General features: G+C 35.9%; 6 protein-coding genes across 7 annotated transcripts; 3 read left to right on the forward strand and 3 right to left on the reverse strand.

The window, feature by feature from the left end:
• Nucleotides 1-191: 191 nt before the first annotated feature.
• On the reverse strand, nucleotides 192-5475 carry LOC105563505 (probable cytochrome P450 6a20). The gene is made up of 7 exons (XM_012015140.1): nucleotides 5446-5475; nucleotides 5175-5365; nucleotides 4422-4791; nucleotides 3798-4135; nucleotides 3092-3322; nucleotides 2570-2821; nucleotides 192-1062 (listed from the first exon to the last, which is right to left on the reverse strand). Exons 1-7 carry the CDS (start codon nucleotides 5451-5453, stop codon nucleotides 896-898), a joined length of 1557 nt encoding a protein of 518 aa, XP_011870530.1. The 5' UTR covers nucleotides 5454-5475; the 3' UTR covers nucleotides 192-895.
• An 899-nt stretch (nucleotides 5476-6374) lies between these two features.
• LOC105563508 (THO complex subunit 4) lies at nucleotides 6375-8030 on the forward strand. The gene is made up of 5 exons (XM_012015144.1): nucleotides 6375-6711; nucleotides 6898-7035; nucleotides 7096-7243; nucleotides 7317-7463; nucleotides 7523-8030. The coding sequence occupies exons 1-5, from the start codon at nucleotides 6481-6483 to the stop codon at nucleotides 7633-7635; spliced, it is 777 nt and encodes a 258-aa protein (XP_011870534.1). The 5' UTR covers nucleotides 6375-6480; the 3' UTR covers nucleotides 7636-8030.
• Nucleotides 8031-8522: 492 nt separating this feature from the next.
• Nucleotides 8523-10189, reverse strand: LOC105563509 (ubiquitin-conjugating enzyme E2 S). The gene is made up of 5 exons (XM_012015145.1): nucleotides 10030-10189; nucleotides 9673-9814; nucleotides 9275-9465; nucleotides 9072-9200; nucleotides 8523-9011 (listed from the first exon to the last, which is right to left on the reverse strand). Exons 1-5 carry the CDS (start codon nucleotides 10051-10053, stop codon nucleotides 8859-8861), a joined length of 639 nt encoding a protein of 212 aa, XP_011870535.1. The 5' UTR covers nucleotides 10054-10189; the 3' UTR covers nucleotides 8523-8858.
• Nucleotides 10190-10322: 133 nt separating this feature from the next.
• LOC105563510 (ADP-ribosylation factor-like protein 6-interacting protein 1) lies at nucleotides 10323-11849 on the forward strand. Its single transcript, XM_012015146.1, has 5 exons — nucleotides 10323-10606; nucleotides 10742-10875; nucleotides 10951-11188; nucleotides 11254-11338; nucleotides 11407-11849. The coding sequence occupies exons 1-5, from the start codon at nucleotides 10580-10582 to the stop codon at nucleotides 11505-11507; spliced, it is 585 nt and encodes a 194-aa protein (XP_011870536.1). The 5' UTR covers nucleotides 10323-10579; the 3' UTR covers nucleotides 11508-11849.
• Nucleotides 11850-12016: 167 nt separating this feature from the next.
• Nucleotides 12017-13858, forward strand: LOC105563511 (peroxisomal membrane protein 11B). The gene is made up of 3 exons (XM_012015147.1): nucleotides 12017-12834; nucleotides 13082-13197; nucleotides 13264-13858. Exons 1-3 carry the CDS (start codon nucleotides 12779-12781, stop codon nucleotides 13752-13754), a joined length of 663 nt encoding a protein of 220 aa, XP_011870537.1. The 5' UTR covers nucleotides 12017-12778; the 3' UTR covers nucleotides 13755-13858.
• Nucleotides 13859-13983: 125 nt separating this feature from the next.
• On the reverse strand, nucleotides 13984-16144 carry LOC105563513 (heme transporter hrg1-A-like). Of its 2 annotated transcripts, none has more exons than XM_012015149.1 (3): nucleotides 16062-16144; nucleotides 15094-15267; nucleotides 13984-14947 (listed from the first exon to the last, which is right to left on the reverse strand). In XM_012015149.1, exons 1-3 carry the CDS (start codon nucleotides 16114-16116, stop codon nucleotides 14799-14801), a joined length of 378 nt encoding a protein of 125 aa, XP_011870539.1. In that variant the 5' UTR covers nucleotides 16117-16144; the 3' UTR covers nucleotides 13984-14798. The 2 variants fall into 2 exon arrangements, with proteins under 2 accessions (XP_011870539.1, XP_011870538.1); XM_012015148.1 differs by having other exon boundaries at nucleotides 15990-16144.
• Between the last annotated feature and the right edge of the window lie 6 nt (nucleotides 16145-16150).

Here is a 16150-nt window from a genome sequence, read left to right on the forward strand (position 1 = left end):
CACGTTAATAAATAATAGCTCAATTCCTTGCAAAAATAAGTGCTAAGAGGATCCTCTTAGTTTAAGTTACAGTACAAGAAATTATAATAGGTATACTGAATGATATCATTATATTACTTCATGTTTTGGATTTGATATCTCGACTAATTATAACAAGAAATAGTTGTATACAAATGGCCATTTACTATATTTATTTTTACATATAATTTTACAAATAAATATACATATGTATACGTACTTGTAGTTGAAAATTTCATCATGTGTACAGATACATGATGAAATTGGATAGTTGGGCTAAATTACAAATAGTTGTATTAGATATTACGAATTGTAGCTTAAATTAATACGTTAATATTGATACCGCGCATGCGGACAAATTTCTTACTAAAGTCACCGCAAATTAGGAATATTGTATGTTAGTTATGTATTATATATGTATATTCGTTAAGAGGGCTTAAAAAATACACACATTTCAAGAATACAATTTTTTCGGTGTAACAGATTTTAACAGAATTTTCTCTAAAATTTTCGTCAATTAATTCATATATCATACTATTTTTCACGTTTTGAAATTTATATATAATTTAATATTGTATTTAAATATGCGAATACGTGCATTGGTTCCTTTCCCTTGTAGTTTCAAATATATGTGAATTTACTCTAGTAATCATATATTATTTAATTACATTGTTCCTCATTTAATATTAAAATTACATATGATTGTCTTTCTAACAAAATATTCTAATAATTTCCAGGATTCTGCTGGTACATAAAACCACAACTAAAATGTATAATACAAATAATCGTGTCGTACAAAATTCCTATACAGTCAATGATACCTATATATGTATATATATATTTTTTTTTGTTGGAAACTTTGAGTATCTAGAAATATTCATCGCTGCTCGATGGTAAGACAGACGCCACCTTTGGCTGCAAGTACCAGAATGGACGCTTCATCGAAAGTGAGCGGGACCGGAGTTTGGGGATGGAGTTTGAATTTGAATTTTGACAAAAGGCTCACGAGTCCAACCTTTATTTGCATATAACCGAATTTCATACCTGAAAATATAAATCTTAGTATATGTACGTAAGTGCTTTGGAATAGAGCAAATAGTGCGATACGACGTGCTTCAGTCGTGTTATTTGCAGCTGTCAAATCAGGTGAATTTTTAGAGAGAGCAAATGACGCGCGCTTTTGTGTTGTCTGGTTAATATAAAATATGCATAATTTCTACACATTTGCTTATTATTATTTCCATAAAACACAATACGTATTTACCGTATACATGTAGTACAGTGACATATACAGGGATACTCTCTAAAAATCAATCAGTGAAAACAGTGAATACCTAGTCACTGATTTACAGTTATAAGTATACCACTGCGATTTTCAGTGGCATACTTGTAAGGTGCGCTCAGGGAGCGCGCTTTTAGTGCTAAAAATATTTTCTATCTTAATTGTTTCATATACATATAGTGAGTGACCAAGATTAGGCATTAATAAAACTACTTTTTATTTCAAAGTTGTGAAACCACGAAAAATATAAGATAAAATTTTTAATACTCAAATTATAAAGAAAAAACTTCAATTATACTCTCAATTTTACATTCCAATTTTTAACGTAATAATTTTCAATATAATAACCCATGATAAAATAATAGAATATCGATCGATGTCTGAAAATTGAATATAATAAAAGTTACGATAAAAGTAACATACATATATAATATATAAATGAAAGATTTTTATATCAATTAATATGGTATGCTGTGGATTTTGAAATATAAATAATAAAATATACGTTTGTCATTATCAACTTAAGGATGTATCGGACCTATCTTCAAAATAGTACAAAGTCGCTAAAAATTTGTGAAATTGTTCTTTTAGTCTTTCTAATTCATTGCAGAAAAGTAAAAATGCATCCACTAAACGGTTGCTGAGATATAACTATTTTAATTTACACTGATTTTACACGTACTCTTATGGGAAAAGCCGATCTTCACGGATAAAACAGCTAAAAAAATATAGAAGAAATAGTACTAGTGTTTTGAATTTTTTTATACATCTAATATACGAATAGATGAAAATATCTACCAAGTTTCAATAAACTTTACTGCACCGTGTTTTAAAGAAATAAACTATAATAAAATATAACTTTAGATATTTGTGCTGTCGGCACGAATTTTTTAGTGTTGAAAATATTTGACGTTATTAAGAATTGAAATCAGAGTATTTTCACTATCAAAAGTTTAGGCTCATAAGTGAAAAAAATCGCAAATAATGCAGGAAAAAAAACATTTGTAAAATGAAAAATACCTTTGTAGAAATACAAATAAGACTTCAACTATCGTTAAAGTTTCTTACATCTAGATTTACTATGCGTTAAGAGTAGATATTTAAGTATTTCCAATTTCATGCACTTTTGTCTAAGATTGTACGTCCAATACATCCTTAAATGAAAAAGTCAAAGTTACGTAATATGAAAAGAATTACATGCAATGTAAAAGACTGATAAAGATTTATAAATAATAATAATGAGGAGAATTGATACAGAACTGTCCTCACCAATGCAGATCCGTGGTCCTTCGCCAAAAGGCAAATAAGCACAAGAATGTCTGGTTGCTATCACATCTGCATTGAATCGTTCAGGATCAAATTTATCCGGATCTGGATATATCGATGGATCTCGATGCAGCCCAAGCACGGGTATAGTGATTGAAGTTCCTTTTGACACATAAATATTCGTTGTTGGAAGATCCACATCCTCGGTACAGACGCGAGTCAAGACAGGTACAGGTGGATACTTTCTCATAGTTTCTATAATAAGTAAAAAGATATTTAACGATATTCGAAAAGTGTACTTTTATACTCGTACTTTCTACATATGTACTATATATTGCACGCACACACACTTGGTGTATTACTGTATGTATAGTTTGGAAAAAATGTATTTATAATTTCGATTATCAAATACATGTAAAAGTACCTATAAACAAATGCGTGTATATATGTATGTATGTAATAAAGATTTTCTTAGTAGTTGATAAGAAATTGTGTCTTTATACAAACGGAAACCATGTCAATTACCGTTTATTACTTTATGAAGATACGTCATTTCGTCCAGAGCATTATAGGACACTTCGTTATGCTTTTCTAATATTTCATCAATTTCCTTGCGCACTTTGTCCTGTAAGTGTTGATGGCAAGCTAATTCGTATAGACAATATGTTGCTGTCGTAGCAGAAGTTTCATAGCCAGCCAAAAAAAAGACGTAAGCTTGCGCAGCCGCTTCCGACATAGTAAGTCTATCTACATTTGCTGTATATAACAAATGAAACATTATACATATAACTTTTATTGTAATTTTGTGCAGAAATATTCCTAATTATACAAATCACACGTATATGGATTATATGCACACATATGGAAACACATGTGTATTTGAAAAATGTATAGAGTGTTATTTTACTTTAAAACAGAAATTAATTATATGAATCCATATTTATATGGAGATGTACGGTATATTGGAATTCAATTTAATTCTATTTGAATTGTGCGCAAATATAGGTTTTAAAGATATATGTAAGAAAACAGGAAAATAGTAAAAACACATAATTTATATTTAACAATTAAAATTGAAGGTTACTAATAACGACGAGCAGCTTTAGATGACGTAACAAGACTAGAATGTATTTGTATAATTCCAAACAAATAACGTATATGACATATCACACAGTCTCTTTATCAGCATATTAATAAACAATTAAAATTATTATACATAATATGTACTTACATGAGGTGTCGCCAATGTCTTTCTCATTGTCAATTTTAACGTAGCCCTTCTCCATGAGTTGCATAAGTAAATTCATAAAATCGTATCTGACAATGTTATGAGCTTGTCTGTATTCTACATTATCACGAAACAGTTTCATAAAAAACTTGGTAACGCCCCTGTCCGTGACGGGAAGGGAAAAGAAATTCATTATTTGGGGCGCGAACATTAAGAAAGCCATCAAAAGAGGTCTCTCCCCGAAGACTTTCTTTCTCCAATATCGAAACTCGTTATCCGGCTGCTCTATGCAATTGGATTTGATTCCAAATGCCGTTGACATAATTACATCCGTTGAAAACCTAATTTTTCACATTATTTTAATTCCTAAGTTATATCCTAATATTCTCCGTTAAAGTTAAGAGTCTACTTGAAATAAATAAAATTCACTATCTTTCAACCTCTGACATTTTACCTAGCCATGAACCTCTTATCCCCAGATTGCTCAAGAGAGATTGTAATAAAAAAAGAAAGCCACTTCTATCTTGTTGCACAACTATCACAATTTTTACTTTAACCATGCACTTTTTCAAATTTTAATTATTTAATTTTTTGCCGTTTAAGAGTTTCTTGGAAGAAAACGTTTACCTTGCAAACATATCTTTTATTTCAATACAATCTTTCGTCCGAGCTTTGCTCTCCAAACTCCTTGCAAGCTCCTCACCGTACTCCTTTAGAATCATAAAGAGCTGCTTTGTTTTCCCCGAGGTAAAAGAAGGTGTTAACTTGAGACGCAAATTCCGCCATTTTTGCCCAGACAATGCAAACAAATGACCGGACAATGGATCAATTTTCTCATTGCAGAACAGTCCGCGATCGTGGAAACTTTGGAATTTCTTCGTCAATACCGTTTGAATAAGGTCCAGATCAGCAATTATCAGGTTTGGTTTAAAAAACGTGTACATTCCAAAAGTGCGATATTTCTTATATTTTAAGTAAGCGTCACAGAATAGTTGACCTGTTAATGAATCTTTTATTAAATTCTTTTTAAATAAATAAGATACAATAATGTAATTTCATTAAAATTAAAGAAATAATATACGCATAAAATATTGTATAAGAAGGCAATCATTATGGTAATATTTTAATTCTTTTACCACTATCTTGATATACAAAATGTGTAGACTTTTATCTAGATATTAAAAAATTTTCAAATAACTTTAATCCGAGTTAATTGAGATAATTCTTTGTCTCTCTCAATTCTGTTAGCTTGGCCAATAATTCACAGAGAGTATGGTGGGTCCATTTATACATTGGTTGTTTGATTTTGTAATTTTATTCTTGCAAACTCTAAATAAATGAGAGAAATTGCACATATGCAAGTAAATGGTACATACTCACCTATTGATAATTTTCCAATCACGAGATCTGTTAAATTACCAGCTGGCACAATAGGCTCGACATAAAAGACACCTTTTTTGCGCCAGAAATTAAATATTACGTACTTGTAATAAATATACACAACAATTAGAATAAGAAAAAAAATCCCGATCAATTCCATAAACATTGTAGATTGATATAAAGATTTTTTACTAAAACATAACAATTTTATATTAAGTTTTGCGGCGATAAAAACAAAATTTACATTAATAACACATGCCTGTTATATTACATATGCATTGATGTTATGTAATTGTTACTTTGGTGTTTGCTGGATTAGTTAGCTTAACTAGTTGTTAAGTAGTGATGCCAACCACTGATAAAAAAATCGGTAAGCTATTTACAATTAAGGTTATATATATGTATTTTTTAATCAGCTAGCCACTTGCGTGCAAAAGCACAGACTGAACATATCTTACGGACAAAACTCGGACAAATCGCATACAAATTTGCATGTGTAAGACAAGCAAAATTTGCGCGCAAAAATTGTTATCTGGGATCACTCTCGGTCGGCACCTTTGATCTGGGCGTTCTCAATACTGAAATATATATACTAACTGGAACGCGCGCTAGAGCCGAGTCGTGCGCACAGTCTAACCAGTACAGGTATGCTCACTTTCTGTCGGCACCTTTGAACTGGGCGTTCTCAATTTTCCGTCATGTTTTTATTCGCGCCAACAGTGTATCACCCTTTTCAGGATCGTATCCAGGAAAGGCGCATACGAACTAGCGCACATTATTTATAATTGTAAATGGAAATGGCCTATGAAAGAAAATGTTGTAATAAAAGTATTTACGCGTTATTCGTCAACACTGCGAATTTTTCTATGTCACACCGACTATGCGCTAACAAAAATCCTCCTGTCGGTATGACAGGTTCCCTAACCTGTCAAGTTTTCGTTTTCAATGAAAACGCGTGGAATGAGCCTAATTTTGGAGGTGAAGGAGTTAAACTGAATAATTACCAAGAAAAATATAATTTCTTCAGGCGTCATGATTTAATATTTGGTTGTTAGTTTCTTATTGTGTCGTAAGAGGCGGTAGTAATACTAGGACAAATTTTACTATGTAGTTTTCCCTCGTGAATCCATTTATCCGTGCAGTTTTCCATCTCTCGTACCGTAAACTGAGACCGGTAATACCCAGCTTGCCCTGCGGCGCTGTTTCGCTCGGGTTCGTCTTCGTTCTACCGCCATCACGAGAGAGAGGTTGATTTACGTCGGTGTTTCTCTCGCGTGATAGTTACGTTCCATCGCAAATCGTACAAATGAAGATGGTGGATAAGATCGAGATGAGTCTGGATGATATTATCAAACAGACCAAAGGGTCTAGGACGCGTGGCGGAGGCGGCGGCGGCGGTGGCGGCGGCAGCAGACGCGGCAGAGGCGCCGGCAGTTCACCCCGTCGAGGAGCACGTCGGGTACAGAGAGCTGGCGGTGGCGTCATGCGAGGACGCAATCGCGGTGGTATTACGCGCAGCTCTCTACCATATACGAGGGTAAGACTTTCCGACACTTTAATGTTTCCGCAGTACACGATCTTTGCTCCATTTTCTACGTGGTGCGTGCGTGCGCGCGAGCGCGCACGTATGTGTGTGTGCGCGCGCGCGCGCATATAATGTGGCCTCGTATACATATATACCTACGTTGGAATGGAATGACTTGTGTAGCAATTTGTTGTATAGGGCGACGTAAACAGTGCTTGGAAACATGACATGTTTGACGGTGTGAAAAAGGTTGGTCGTGGTGCAATAGGCAATGCGGGAACAACCAAACTTTTGGTGTCAAATCTTGATTTCGGTGTGTCAGATTCAGACATACAGGTATTGTATATAAAATCTTGATCTTTCTAATATACAAATGATATATTGTAAGCCTTTCAGGAATTATTCAGTGAATTCGGACCTCTAAAATCGGCAGCTGTACACTATGATAGATCAGGTCGATCTCTCGGCTCTGCTGATGTCATATTTGAAAGACGGGCAGATGCCATCAAAGCAATGAAGCAATACCATGGAGTACCATTAGATGGTATGTGTTACTAGTTATGTCCACTTGTGTGGACGTGCATATTACAATTTGCCAATTTACTATGTACAAACAGGTCGTGAAATGAACATACAAGTAGCTACTTCCGAACTACCAGTCACTTCTGTTCGTGGTGGCGCGAGACTTAGCAGCGTTAATTATACACAAAGACCTCAGACGCGTTTTAGGGGAGGAAATCGTGGTGGCACAGGTTCTGTCAGAGGTAATTGATCATTGACCATTTAATTACACGATATATTTACCACGATAATGAACTTTAAGGTCGCGGCAGTGGTCGACGCGGAGGTAGAGGAGGCACTCGACAAGTGATCAAGACACCTACGGCCGAAGAATTGGATGCGGAGCTGGAAGCTTATGTGAAGGAAGTCAAGTAACAACATCACAAAACTGCTGTATTCAGATTTTGTTCAATCTGACTAACACAATACACATTGTTGCTGTTTCATCAAGTATACATTTATAAATACAACCCAATATTAAGATTTAGTGAGATAAAAGTTATAAAAGAAAATTAACTTAGTTTTTATTTTTGACGATTCTTTCGAAAATTGGCGCAGCAAGTTTGACAAAATTTTGGCGAAAAACACTCGTAGAAGTTTAGTTGAACTTTTTTTTATTAAACCAATAATCACAATAATAACAATAACAAGACAAAGCAAGAAGATTAAGAAAGAACATACCTATGATTGTAAAGACTGTACGAATTTGTATGTACTATCGTGCGTGTGTGCTCACCAGATGAAAAATACAATGAGATACATCTCGAAAAGTTGTTGTTTATCGTAGTACGGAATGTGCTTCTAGCCCTCACAATCTAATTATTCCAAACGCTTTCTCTTTATAAGGATTATTTACTGCGGAACTTGAGAGTCTAGATGACGGGGTATGTAATACCTTTGTAACTTTAGCGTAAATACAAGTGTTGTATCACTATGCGTGGTGCATAGCCAATAGTGGATTAAGGCTGTGACCGTACTGTTATCTAGTCGGATATCGATACTATATACTTTAGTGCACAGCGATGGATATGTAATAACATGTACACATTTTTTATTGCGTATAGCAATCGAGCGGCGCAAGACTGAAGAAAAACTAGCCGACAGATTCTCTTAATAAAAAGTTATTCTTGAAAGGAAACTTTTATCCATCCAAGAGGGCAACTTGAAAATATCTCTCTTACCCTTTCACCTATTACTCGGTATATTTTGTTTGCTTGTATTTTAACAAGTGGATCGAAAGATGGTTGAAACGTTGGCACACATACAAGACCATTTTCTTTATTTTACTCATCACATGGTATTGTTCTGTACATATGTAAAAATATCTCCTAATAGTGTAGAGCAAATTTCTAATTCAGCTTACATCTCTATCTACTAGAATTGTACTAATCTTCCACGCAAGATGGATAAACATTTTACTCTCATCATTCTTCTATTTCTGCACAACTATTCAATTCTCTATATACTTAATAATAAGATCAGTCAAGTTTAGATAATAAAATTTTACTATGCAATAATCATTGTATACAATATGAGGCAACATTATCATACTAATATTTTAAATTACAAAAGACAGATAAATAATGTATTGATTTTTCTTATAATCTCTTCAGCGTCCTCTTCTTATCTTTTAACATTTTTTTCTTCTCTGCTGTTAGCTTCCTGTCACTCGCGTGCTTCTTTGGAAGAGGTCCACCGATTTCCGAAGGTGCGCAACTTTCCAGGCCTGCCTTGCTACCTTTCCCACCTCCCTGAAGGAATTTCACCACTCGTGAGAGGTACGCAAGTGGGGTGGAGAAAAAATGCGTTACCTGTGCGTGTATCTCCGTCATCATTTTCGCTCGTTCGGAATATTCGTCGTGACTTTCTAAAAGCAATTTGCCAGCTTCTTCGTTCAAAGCAGATTCTGGATTTGGCACTATCAGTAGACACTTGATAGTCTGAAAAGGAAAAGAATAACGATGAAGAGCGAAACATAAGAGTAAGCGTATATACATCGTGTTTTGGCACTTGCCAATAATATATGTTGTATCCCAAGATCTGGTTTCCAATCCTTTTTTAAAGTATTGACGCATATTTCGCCATTTTTTGCTACGTTAGGGTGGAAAATCTTTGTGAGAAAGTAAGCTTTGGGCGGTCCTTGTGGAAAGTCTTTTCCAAGAACCAATTTCACTCTAAAGAAACCACCGGCATACGGAGTCCCCGCTGTTGGAAAGAGATGTTTATCAATCGATAGAGAAACGTGAGGGTTAGAACGCTAGGCGGATTAGGTTAGGTAACGTTAGATGTATGATCGACAAAAGGATACTTGATTCGGAGGGACTCTCTCTCTCTCTCTCTCTCTCTCTCTCTCTCTCTCTCTCTCTCTTTCTCGAGGACGAGGGAGCGATTTAGGGGGAGGTGGGATTTTACCTGGGCCTTCGATGACGGCTTGTATGTCGGTGATGTCGGCCTCGTTCAAAATGACACGAATACCTTCAGGTGTTTGCGCGACCAGCTCTGCCATCTCCTTGGCCACCCGGCGGATGATTTGCGGCGACAGATTTTCGACATTCTGCAAAAATGCGTGACATTACGCACGATTGCAAGGGGGCGTTAAAACGTAAACAAGAAGGCATTGTTATTAAAGCTACGACGACGACGACGACGACGACGACGACGACGGCGGCGGAGGCGGCGGCGGCGGCGGTCAGCGGTAGCGGCGGGACGCCGTGACGAACGGACCGTGTATTTTCGTTGGACGACAGCAAACTAGTAGCGGATACTCACGGAGCTCGCGGCGGCGGCGGCCATAATCGGCGGAAACTCGGAGCGTGATCTCGGCCAGGTCTCGCGCGCAGCTACGTGCTTTTTCCAACTTCCCGGCGCACGGCGAAAACGCTTAACGTCACAACATCAGCACAGCATCGCCCGCAATAACCAACATTTTGAACCAACAGCCAATCGCGTCCCAGGTTCGAGCGTACTCTCGAAGCCAGAAGTCGATCCTTCCTTCTTGCCCCTTTCAGCCCCATTGCGCCGTCGCCGTGCGCTACGCTCGTGTGCGTGGGTCGCTGCAGCGCGCACACACGACCTGCCTGTCCTGTCCACCCGCGTCCTCCGAGTTGTGCGTGTTTTTTTTTCCGCGCACACACGCACATTGATCCCCCGACTGCAAACTGATTCTAGCCACTTACCTATTGACGATAGCTCGAGATGACGGTACGTAGTGGATAAATAGGCGAAATACGGAATAGACTCTCCTCTATCGCTATTGACTGTCTGGTCGACTCCTACGCGTCTCGTACGTCGTACGCTTTTAGTCACGAATCTTGGCGCGATGACGGATGACGGGACGGTCGAAAAGGTGAGTGCGGCTCGTCCTCGCGTCCCTTCACTTCTCCTCAATTCTCCTCAATTCTGCTCAATTCTGCTCAATTCTGCTCAATTCACTCGGGGCAAATTTAAGTAGCGTCGCGAAAAATCAATCTTATTGCGCCAGGAAAAGCACATGAAGCAGTTGAAGCGAAAGATGGAATGCTGGCGGGAGATTATTCTGCCTTTGAATTCCATCCTCTTGTGGGAACGCAGCTGGCATCCCGGGCTGATCGTCGGACTTGTAACGGTGATATTCTGGTAAAAATTCTCACTCATCTTCTCCTTCATGTCCAATGTTAATAATCGGAAACAGTAATGTTTCTCCTATTACAGTACTGTATGGATTCTAGAACCAGCCCTGCTGACAATGATATCCATATGTCTATTGATATTCGCTCTCGTCGATTATCTCGTGCCCATTTTCACCTCGGTCTTGTGCAACGCTCAAAGCTGGACAGGACAAAAGGAGAAGAAGTTGATTGAGATTTGTCAAAATCTCTCTGCCACTATGTTGCAAGTGCAAGGTATATGGGCATCCATCTCCAAAATTCGCCACGATCGTCCCAATATTGTAAGTCAATTTCTCTCAAAAACTTGACGACCTTTCAAAAGTCAACAATTACATTGCTTTTGCAGTACTACAGCGCAACGATCCTCTTTCTCATTCTCTTCGCATGGATCGGTAACACGGTCAACAATTTGCTTCTGCTTTACATCATAGGTAAGAGATTTATACCTCATCAGAATCGATCCATTATTTCAATCTCATACTGCTATTTATTGTTTTAGTGATTGCGCTTCTTCTCACGCCAGGGTTCAAACACAAAGGACGAGCGCGCTGGGCCTTGAAATACGTATACGATCATTCAATTCGCCGTCATTTATCATAATCGTTGTTTCGTACGTATCTCTCGCCCACTCTACATACCTCTCTCTCTCTCTCTCTCTTCATACTATGATGCATAATGTACAATTTTACATGCATACTCACCCAACACGCGTGTACATTTGCGCGTCAATTTCGTTGTAAGAATAGTCAAACGCTTCTAATATAAAAGATATAATATGTATAGTTCGCTGAGAAAGAAAAGATACAATTGTACACAATTATATCGTGTGATATTTATCGTATTCGTCAATGTGATTTTATATCTTACATAAGTATATTTAATTATAATCCCAAGTATCATCTCGTCACTTTGAGGAATTAATAAAACTGTTTCGTCCTTCAATCTTTAGCCTGTTTCACTTAGAATTAGAATTGTGTGCTTAATTTATTGTTAATATCACCGCAGTATGAAATATATTGTTTTGTATGAGTAAAAGTCTTTTTATGTCTTGTTACGAGCGAAATAACATGAGAGTTAAATGACGCCAAATTGGAAATAGATTAAAGGTGTAAAGATATCTGGCAGGGAATGTTATTTGTTCTTTTTCAAGTTTCAACTCTAGTCCATTCGGAAGATACCCGACGAGTCGAGATCAAATTAGCAAGAGACTTGTTGCTTCTCTCTCTCTCTCTCTTGCGTCCGAGGATCAGAATAAAGTTGCACGATTTTGAGTTCAATCCTAGCGATCATTATCGTCCAATGACTCACATTATAATTGAAACGACCTCCCACTTTGTCAGGAAAATATGTAATTAGAGATAAGAGATGACAGTAAAGTGGGTTCGATGCAAGATTAATTTACGATTGTTTGTAGTGAGCCGGACTAAATGAAAACCGTCCATTTCGAAAAGAAAGGAAAAATCGATAATGTCTCTAAATTGATGGAAGAATTTACGAGCAGTTCAATTTGTCATTCAACGTAAAATGTATTCCTAACCTCTTAAACCTCTTAAACCTAACCTAAGCTCCTAATAGCGACATCACTGTCCGTTGACCGTTCCTTCCCGTACAACGTAGATACAATGCAAAGTGCAGAGTCCGATTTAACAACTGTTGCTAGCTCGTGATAATGACAAGCGATTGTCGTCAAAGACATAACGCTGTTGTGCCAGTGGTCAGATATGTTCTCGCCTTGGATTTTCTTCCCAACTACTCTTTCGAGCGCGAATCATTTTGCGGTATCTAGAGATTGAAAGTATTTTTTCGTTTTTTCGCTTCAAGTTAACTGCACAATTGTCAACTACAGTAAGATAACTTTCCAAAGAGATATCATGGATATCGTTATAAAGTTGAACGAGCAAACGGCAGGGAGGGACAAAGTAATAAGGTACGTTTCATTTCTCCTAACAATTCTCATTTGCGTGCCAGCGTAATCTACGTTGAATACCACAATTCTGTCAATTTCATTTTCAACGAAAGAAACATGAAAATTTTTCTCAATGTTTAGTTAAAATTCAACCAAGGGAATAAATTCTTGTCTGCTAACCACAGACGTAAATTCAACTGTATAGTATTTCAATCTATTAAGGAAAAATTTATGCCTTACTATATAAAAACGTACGTGTCTTTTGCAGATTACTTCAATATGGAAGTCGAGCGTATTGGTACTACGCGCAAAATGTGCCTAGCACGAGATACTCTGCCGAAGTTTTGAGAAGTCTCGAATTCACTTTTAGTTCATTTCGAAAATGTAAGTAACTTTCCAGCTTGTGTAAAGACACTTCTCTATAGCTGACTGAAATTAATCACGTTCTAGTGCTACGTTTTGGAAGATGCCTGGACAGCTTGTATTCTGCCCTAAAAATTACTAAGTATCCCGATCCTACAGTGAGAATAACATTAATCGTGGCGAAGCTGGCAAATGCTTTGTACTTATTGGCAGATCATTTTATATGGGTTGGCAGAGTAGGAATTTTACGAGTCGATCTAGAAAAATGGAATAAAGCTGCTAATAAATATTGGTTATTGACCATTGTTATGAGTTTAATCAGAGACATTTATGAGATCGCCAAGATTTTCGGACACGAGAAGAGTGCGTTTAAGCAACGTCATATATTATACTCTTTAAGAAATCACAAGCAAGTTGTCATGGATACCGTTAAAAATGTATGTGATTTACTTATTCCATTGACAGCATTAGGTGTCACAAAATGTACTCCGGGTACAATAGGCTTCCTTGGTATTATTTCTTCGTTGATTGGCTTGTATACAATTATTGATCCGCTTTATAAATTGTCCCCATCCTAAGACATTTCTTAACTCGTTGTCTGATGGTATATGCGTACAATGTATAATTATTATCATTTGTATATGTACATACATTACAGATATAAAAGAGGGAGAGGAGAGGGAAAGAGGCAAAGTTGCTCACAAGTATATGTATATACAAACAGAAGCAATATTCTTATATTAAAATGTTATATGTTATTACATTATTATATACAATTTTATAATTAGTTATTAAATGGAGAAATATATGTATACATATATATTTTCGTGGGGTTATATATATATATTTTTTTAGAGGTATATTTAGACCAAAAAAATACCAAATCAAATTGAATCTTAGTCGACCTCAACTAGCTAATATTTATTAGAAGAGGCAACAAAACGGCCTTTGGTTTAGGTCTTTTCCAAGTGAAATATAATATAAGGCTGAAATTTTCAATTATTTTAATACATGGTCTGCTACAAACTCACCAATTGTATGTAAAAAAGAAACTTACAAATTGCATCTGTTCAAAATTTTAAAAACGTTAATAGATATTGGCCAGCCGAGGTCGACTTAAATTCAATTTAATAATTATTGCTGGCAACCTTAAAAAATGTAAATTGTTTATACCAAATCTGTTCAAACTCATCGAGCGGAAGGATATTTATATCTTTTCCATTCTCATCAGGAAGCAATGATGCTGTAGATCTTAACAATAACACTATATGGCATAAGACAAGCAGGGTATGGAAGTAACGCGTTACTTGTCACGTCGTTGCCGTTATGAAACATAATTATATTTTCTCACATTTAATCTTCAGGTATCGATCGATATTCATAATCTATTATTATCATGGATTGATAACTTTCCTGTCCCTGAACACAAGTACACGATTTACAGATCCCACAATATTCAATAACTTTCTTGTCACTATTCAATATGTATTTATAAGAAAAAAAACCAAGTATTCTGCTCGCAAATAAAAATTTGAACAAGTTTGGTCTATATATATATATCTGTTAGTTTCTAGAAAATATCTCATTTTATATAAAAGTATAAAACAATGACGTTATGTGTTTTATGTACTGTCTGCGAGTATAGGTAATGTTCCCTCTTGGATCAATAATTCATACTTGTTTGAGTAGTACATCAATGTAATACCCCATTTTCCACAGATCATAGACCAAACTGCTGATATGACAGTGCTTTCAGAAATTGGTCGAATGGCTAGAAAAATAAATTTTTATGCGTTAGCGAGTGATTGATTTTGCAGGTCCTATCAAATCAAGATGCAGTTATATAGAATACAAAACAACATAAAATTATATCCTTAAGTAAATAAAATAACATGAAATATTTAATGATATGCTTACGAATTTTGTAGTAAAACGTAAGAAACAGGTACCAGATCAATGCAGTTACGCCAGCTACGGCACTCACAAAGCCAACAACGTTCAAATTTCTCAACGTGGCTCTAGTATGCCATCTTTCCAAAGTTTCCTTGCCTTTTATCCAATGCAAGTGAAAACAGACGCCAGCTAAGGCACCTATACATTTCGATATCAAATTTTAGTCTACCCAGCTCCTCATTCTGACCATATGGATTCGTGTCGTTATAAACAAAAATTATACAAATGCCTTATTGTTGCATTATACATCTATTATTGATTCATACAATTTTTATTTGAATTCTTACAATGTTGCTTGTAATTTTTTTGTCCAAGCCATTGAGTCGTATATTGATACGCAAATCAAAGGATTTGAAACATGTTATAATAACCATGTCCTATTCAATACAAATTTCTATTTGCAAATAACTATTATATTTTTATGTTTTGTTCAAGAAATTATCATCTTTTTCTAGCGTTGTCACATTTAATACGGTTACAGTAAGGTACGATAGAATTTTTGAAAATACAACTACTTCTAGTCATATCAATTTATTTACACATAGTCAGCAGTGGTAGAAGAAGAATAACAATATTATTATAATTAACAATAGAAATATTTCAAATGTATTGAAATATTTATAGCTAAAAGAAAAGGCTTTCAATTTTTTTGTATTCTGCGTATTAATACTATTCAATATTCTTGCTAATTGCAAGAGAAATCTTCAACTTTTTAAACTGATTGGAATATCAAAATGTAGGTAGACAAAAAGAGAATGAAATTTCTTTTCCAAGAAAACGTAAACGGATATAACACGACATATTGTTCCGTCACAAACTTAACCTAATCATTATGCTGTTAACCGGGTAGCAACGCTAACCTGTTAATATCGACCAAAATCCAACATCGTGATTGCCATAAATAATGAATAAAACAAAAAATGCGGATGTACCAATTAGTATACCCACGGCACTAATTAGTAGATGCACCAGCACGTCGCGCAACATGATTTATATTTATTTTTCTCGAATTTACCCTTAA

This window comes from Vollenhovia emeryi, unplaced genomic scaffold, assembly GCF_000949405.1.
Source record: "Vollenhovia emeryi isolate VEMERY1.0 unplaced genomic scaffold, V.emery_V1.0 DF939175.1, whole genome shotgun sequence".
NCBI classification, from domain to species: domain Eukaryota; kingdom Metazoa; phylum Arthropoda; class Insecta; order Hymenoptera; family Formicidae; genus Vollenhovia; species Vollenhovia emeryi.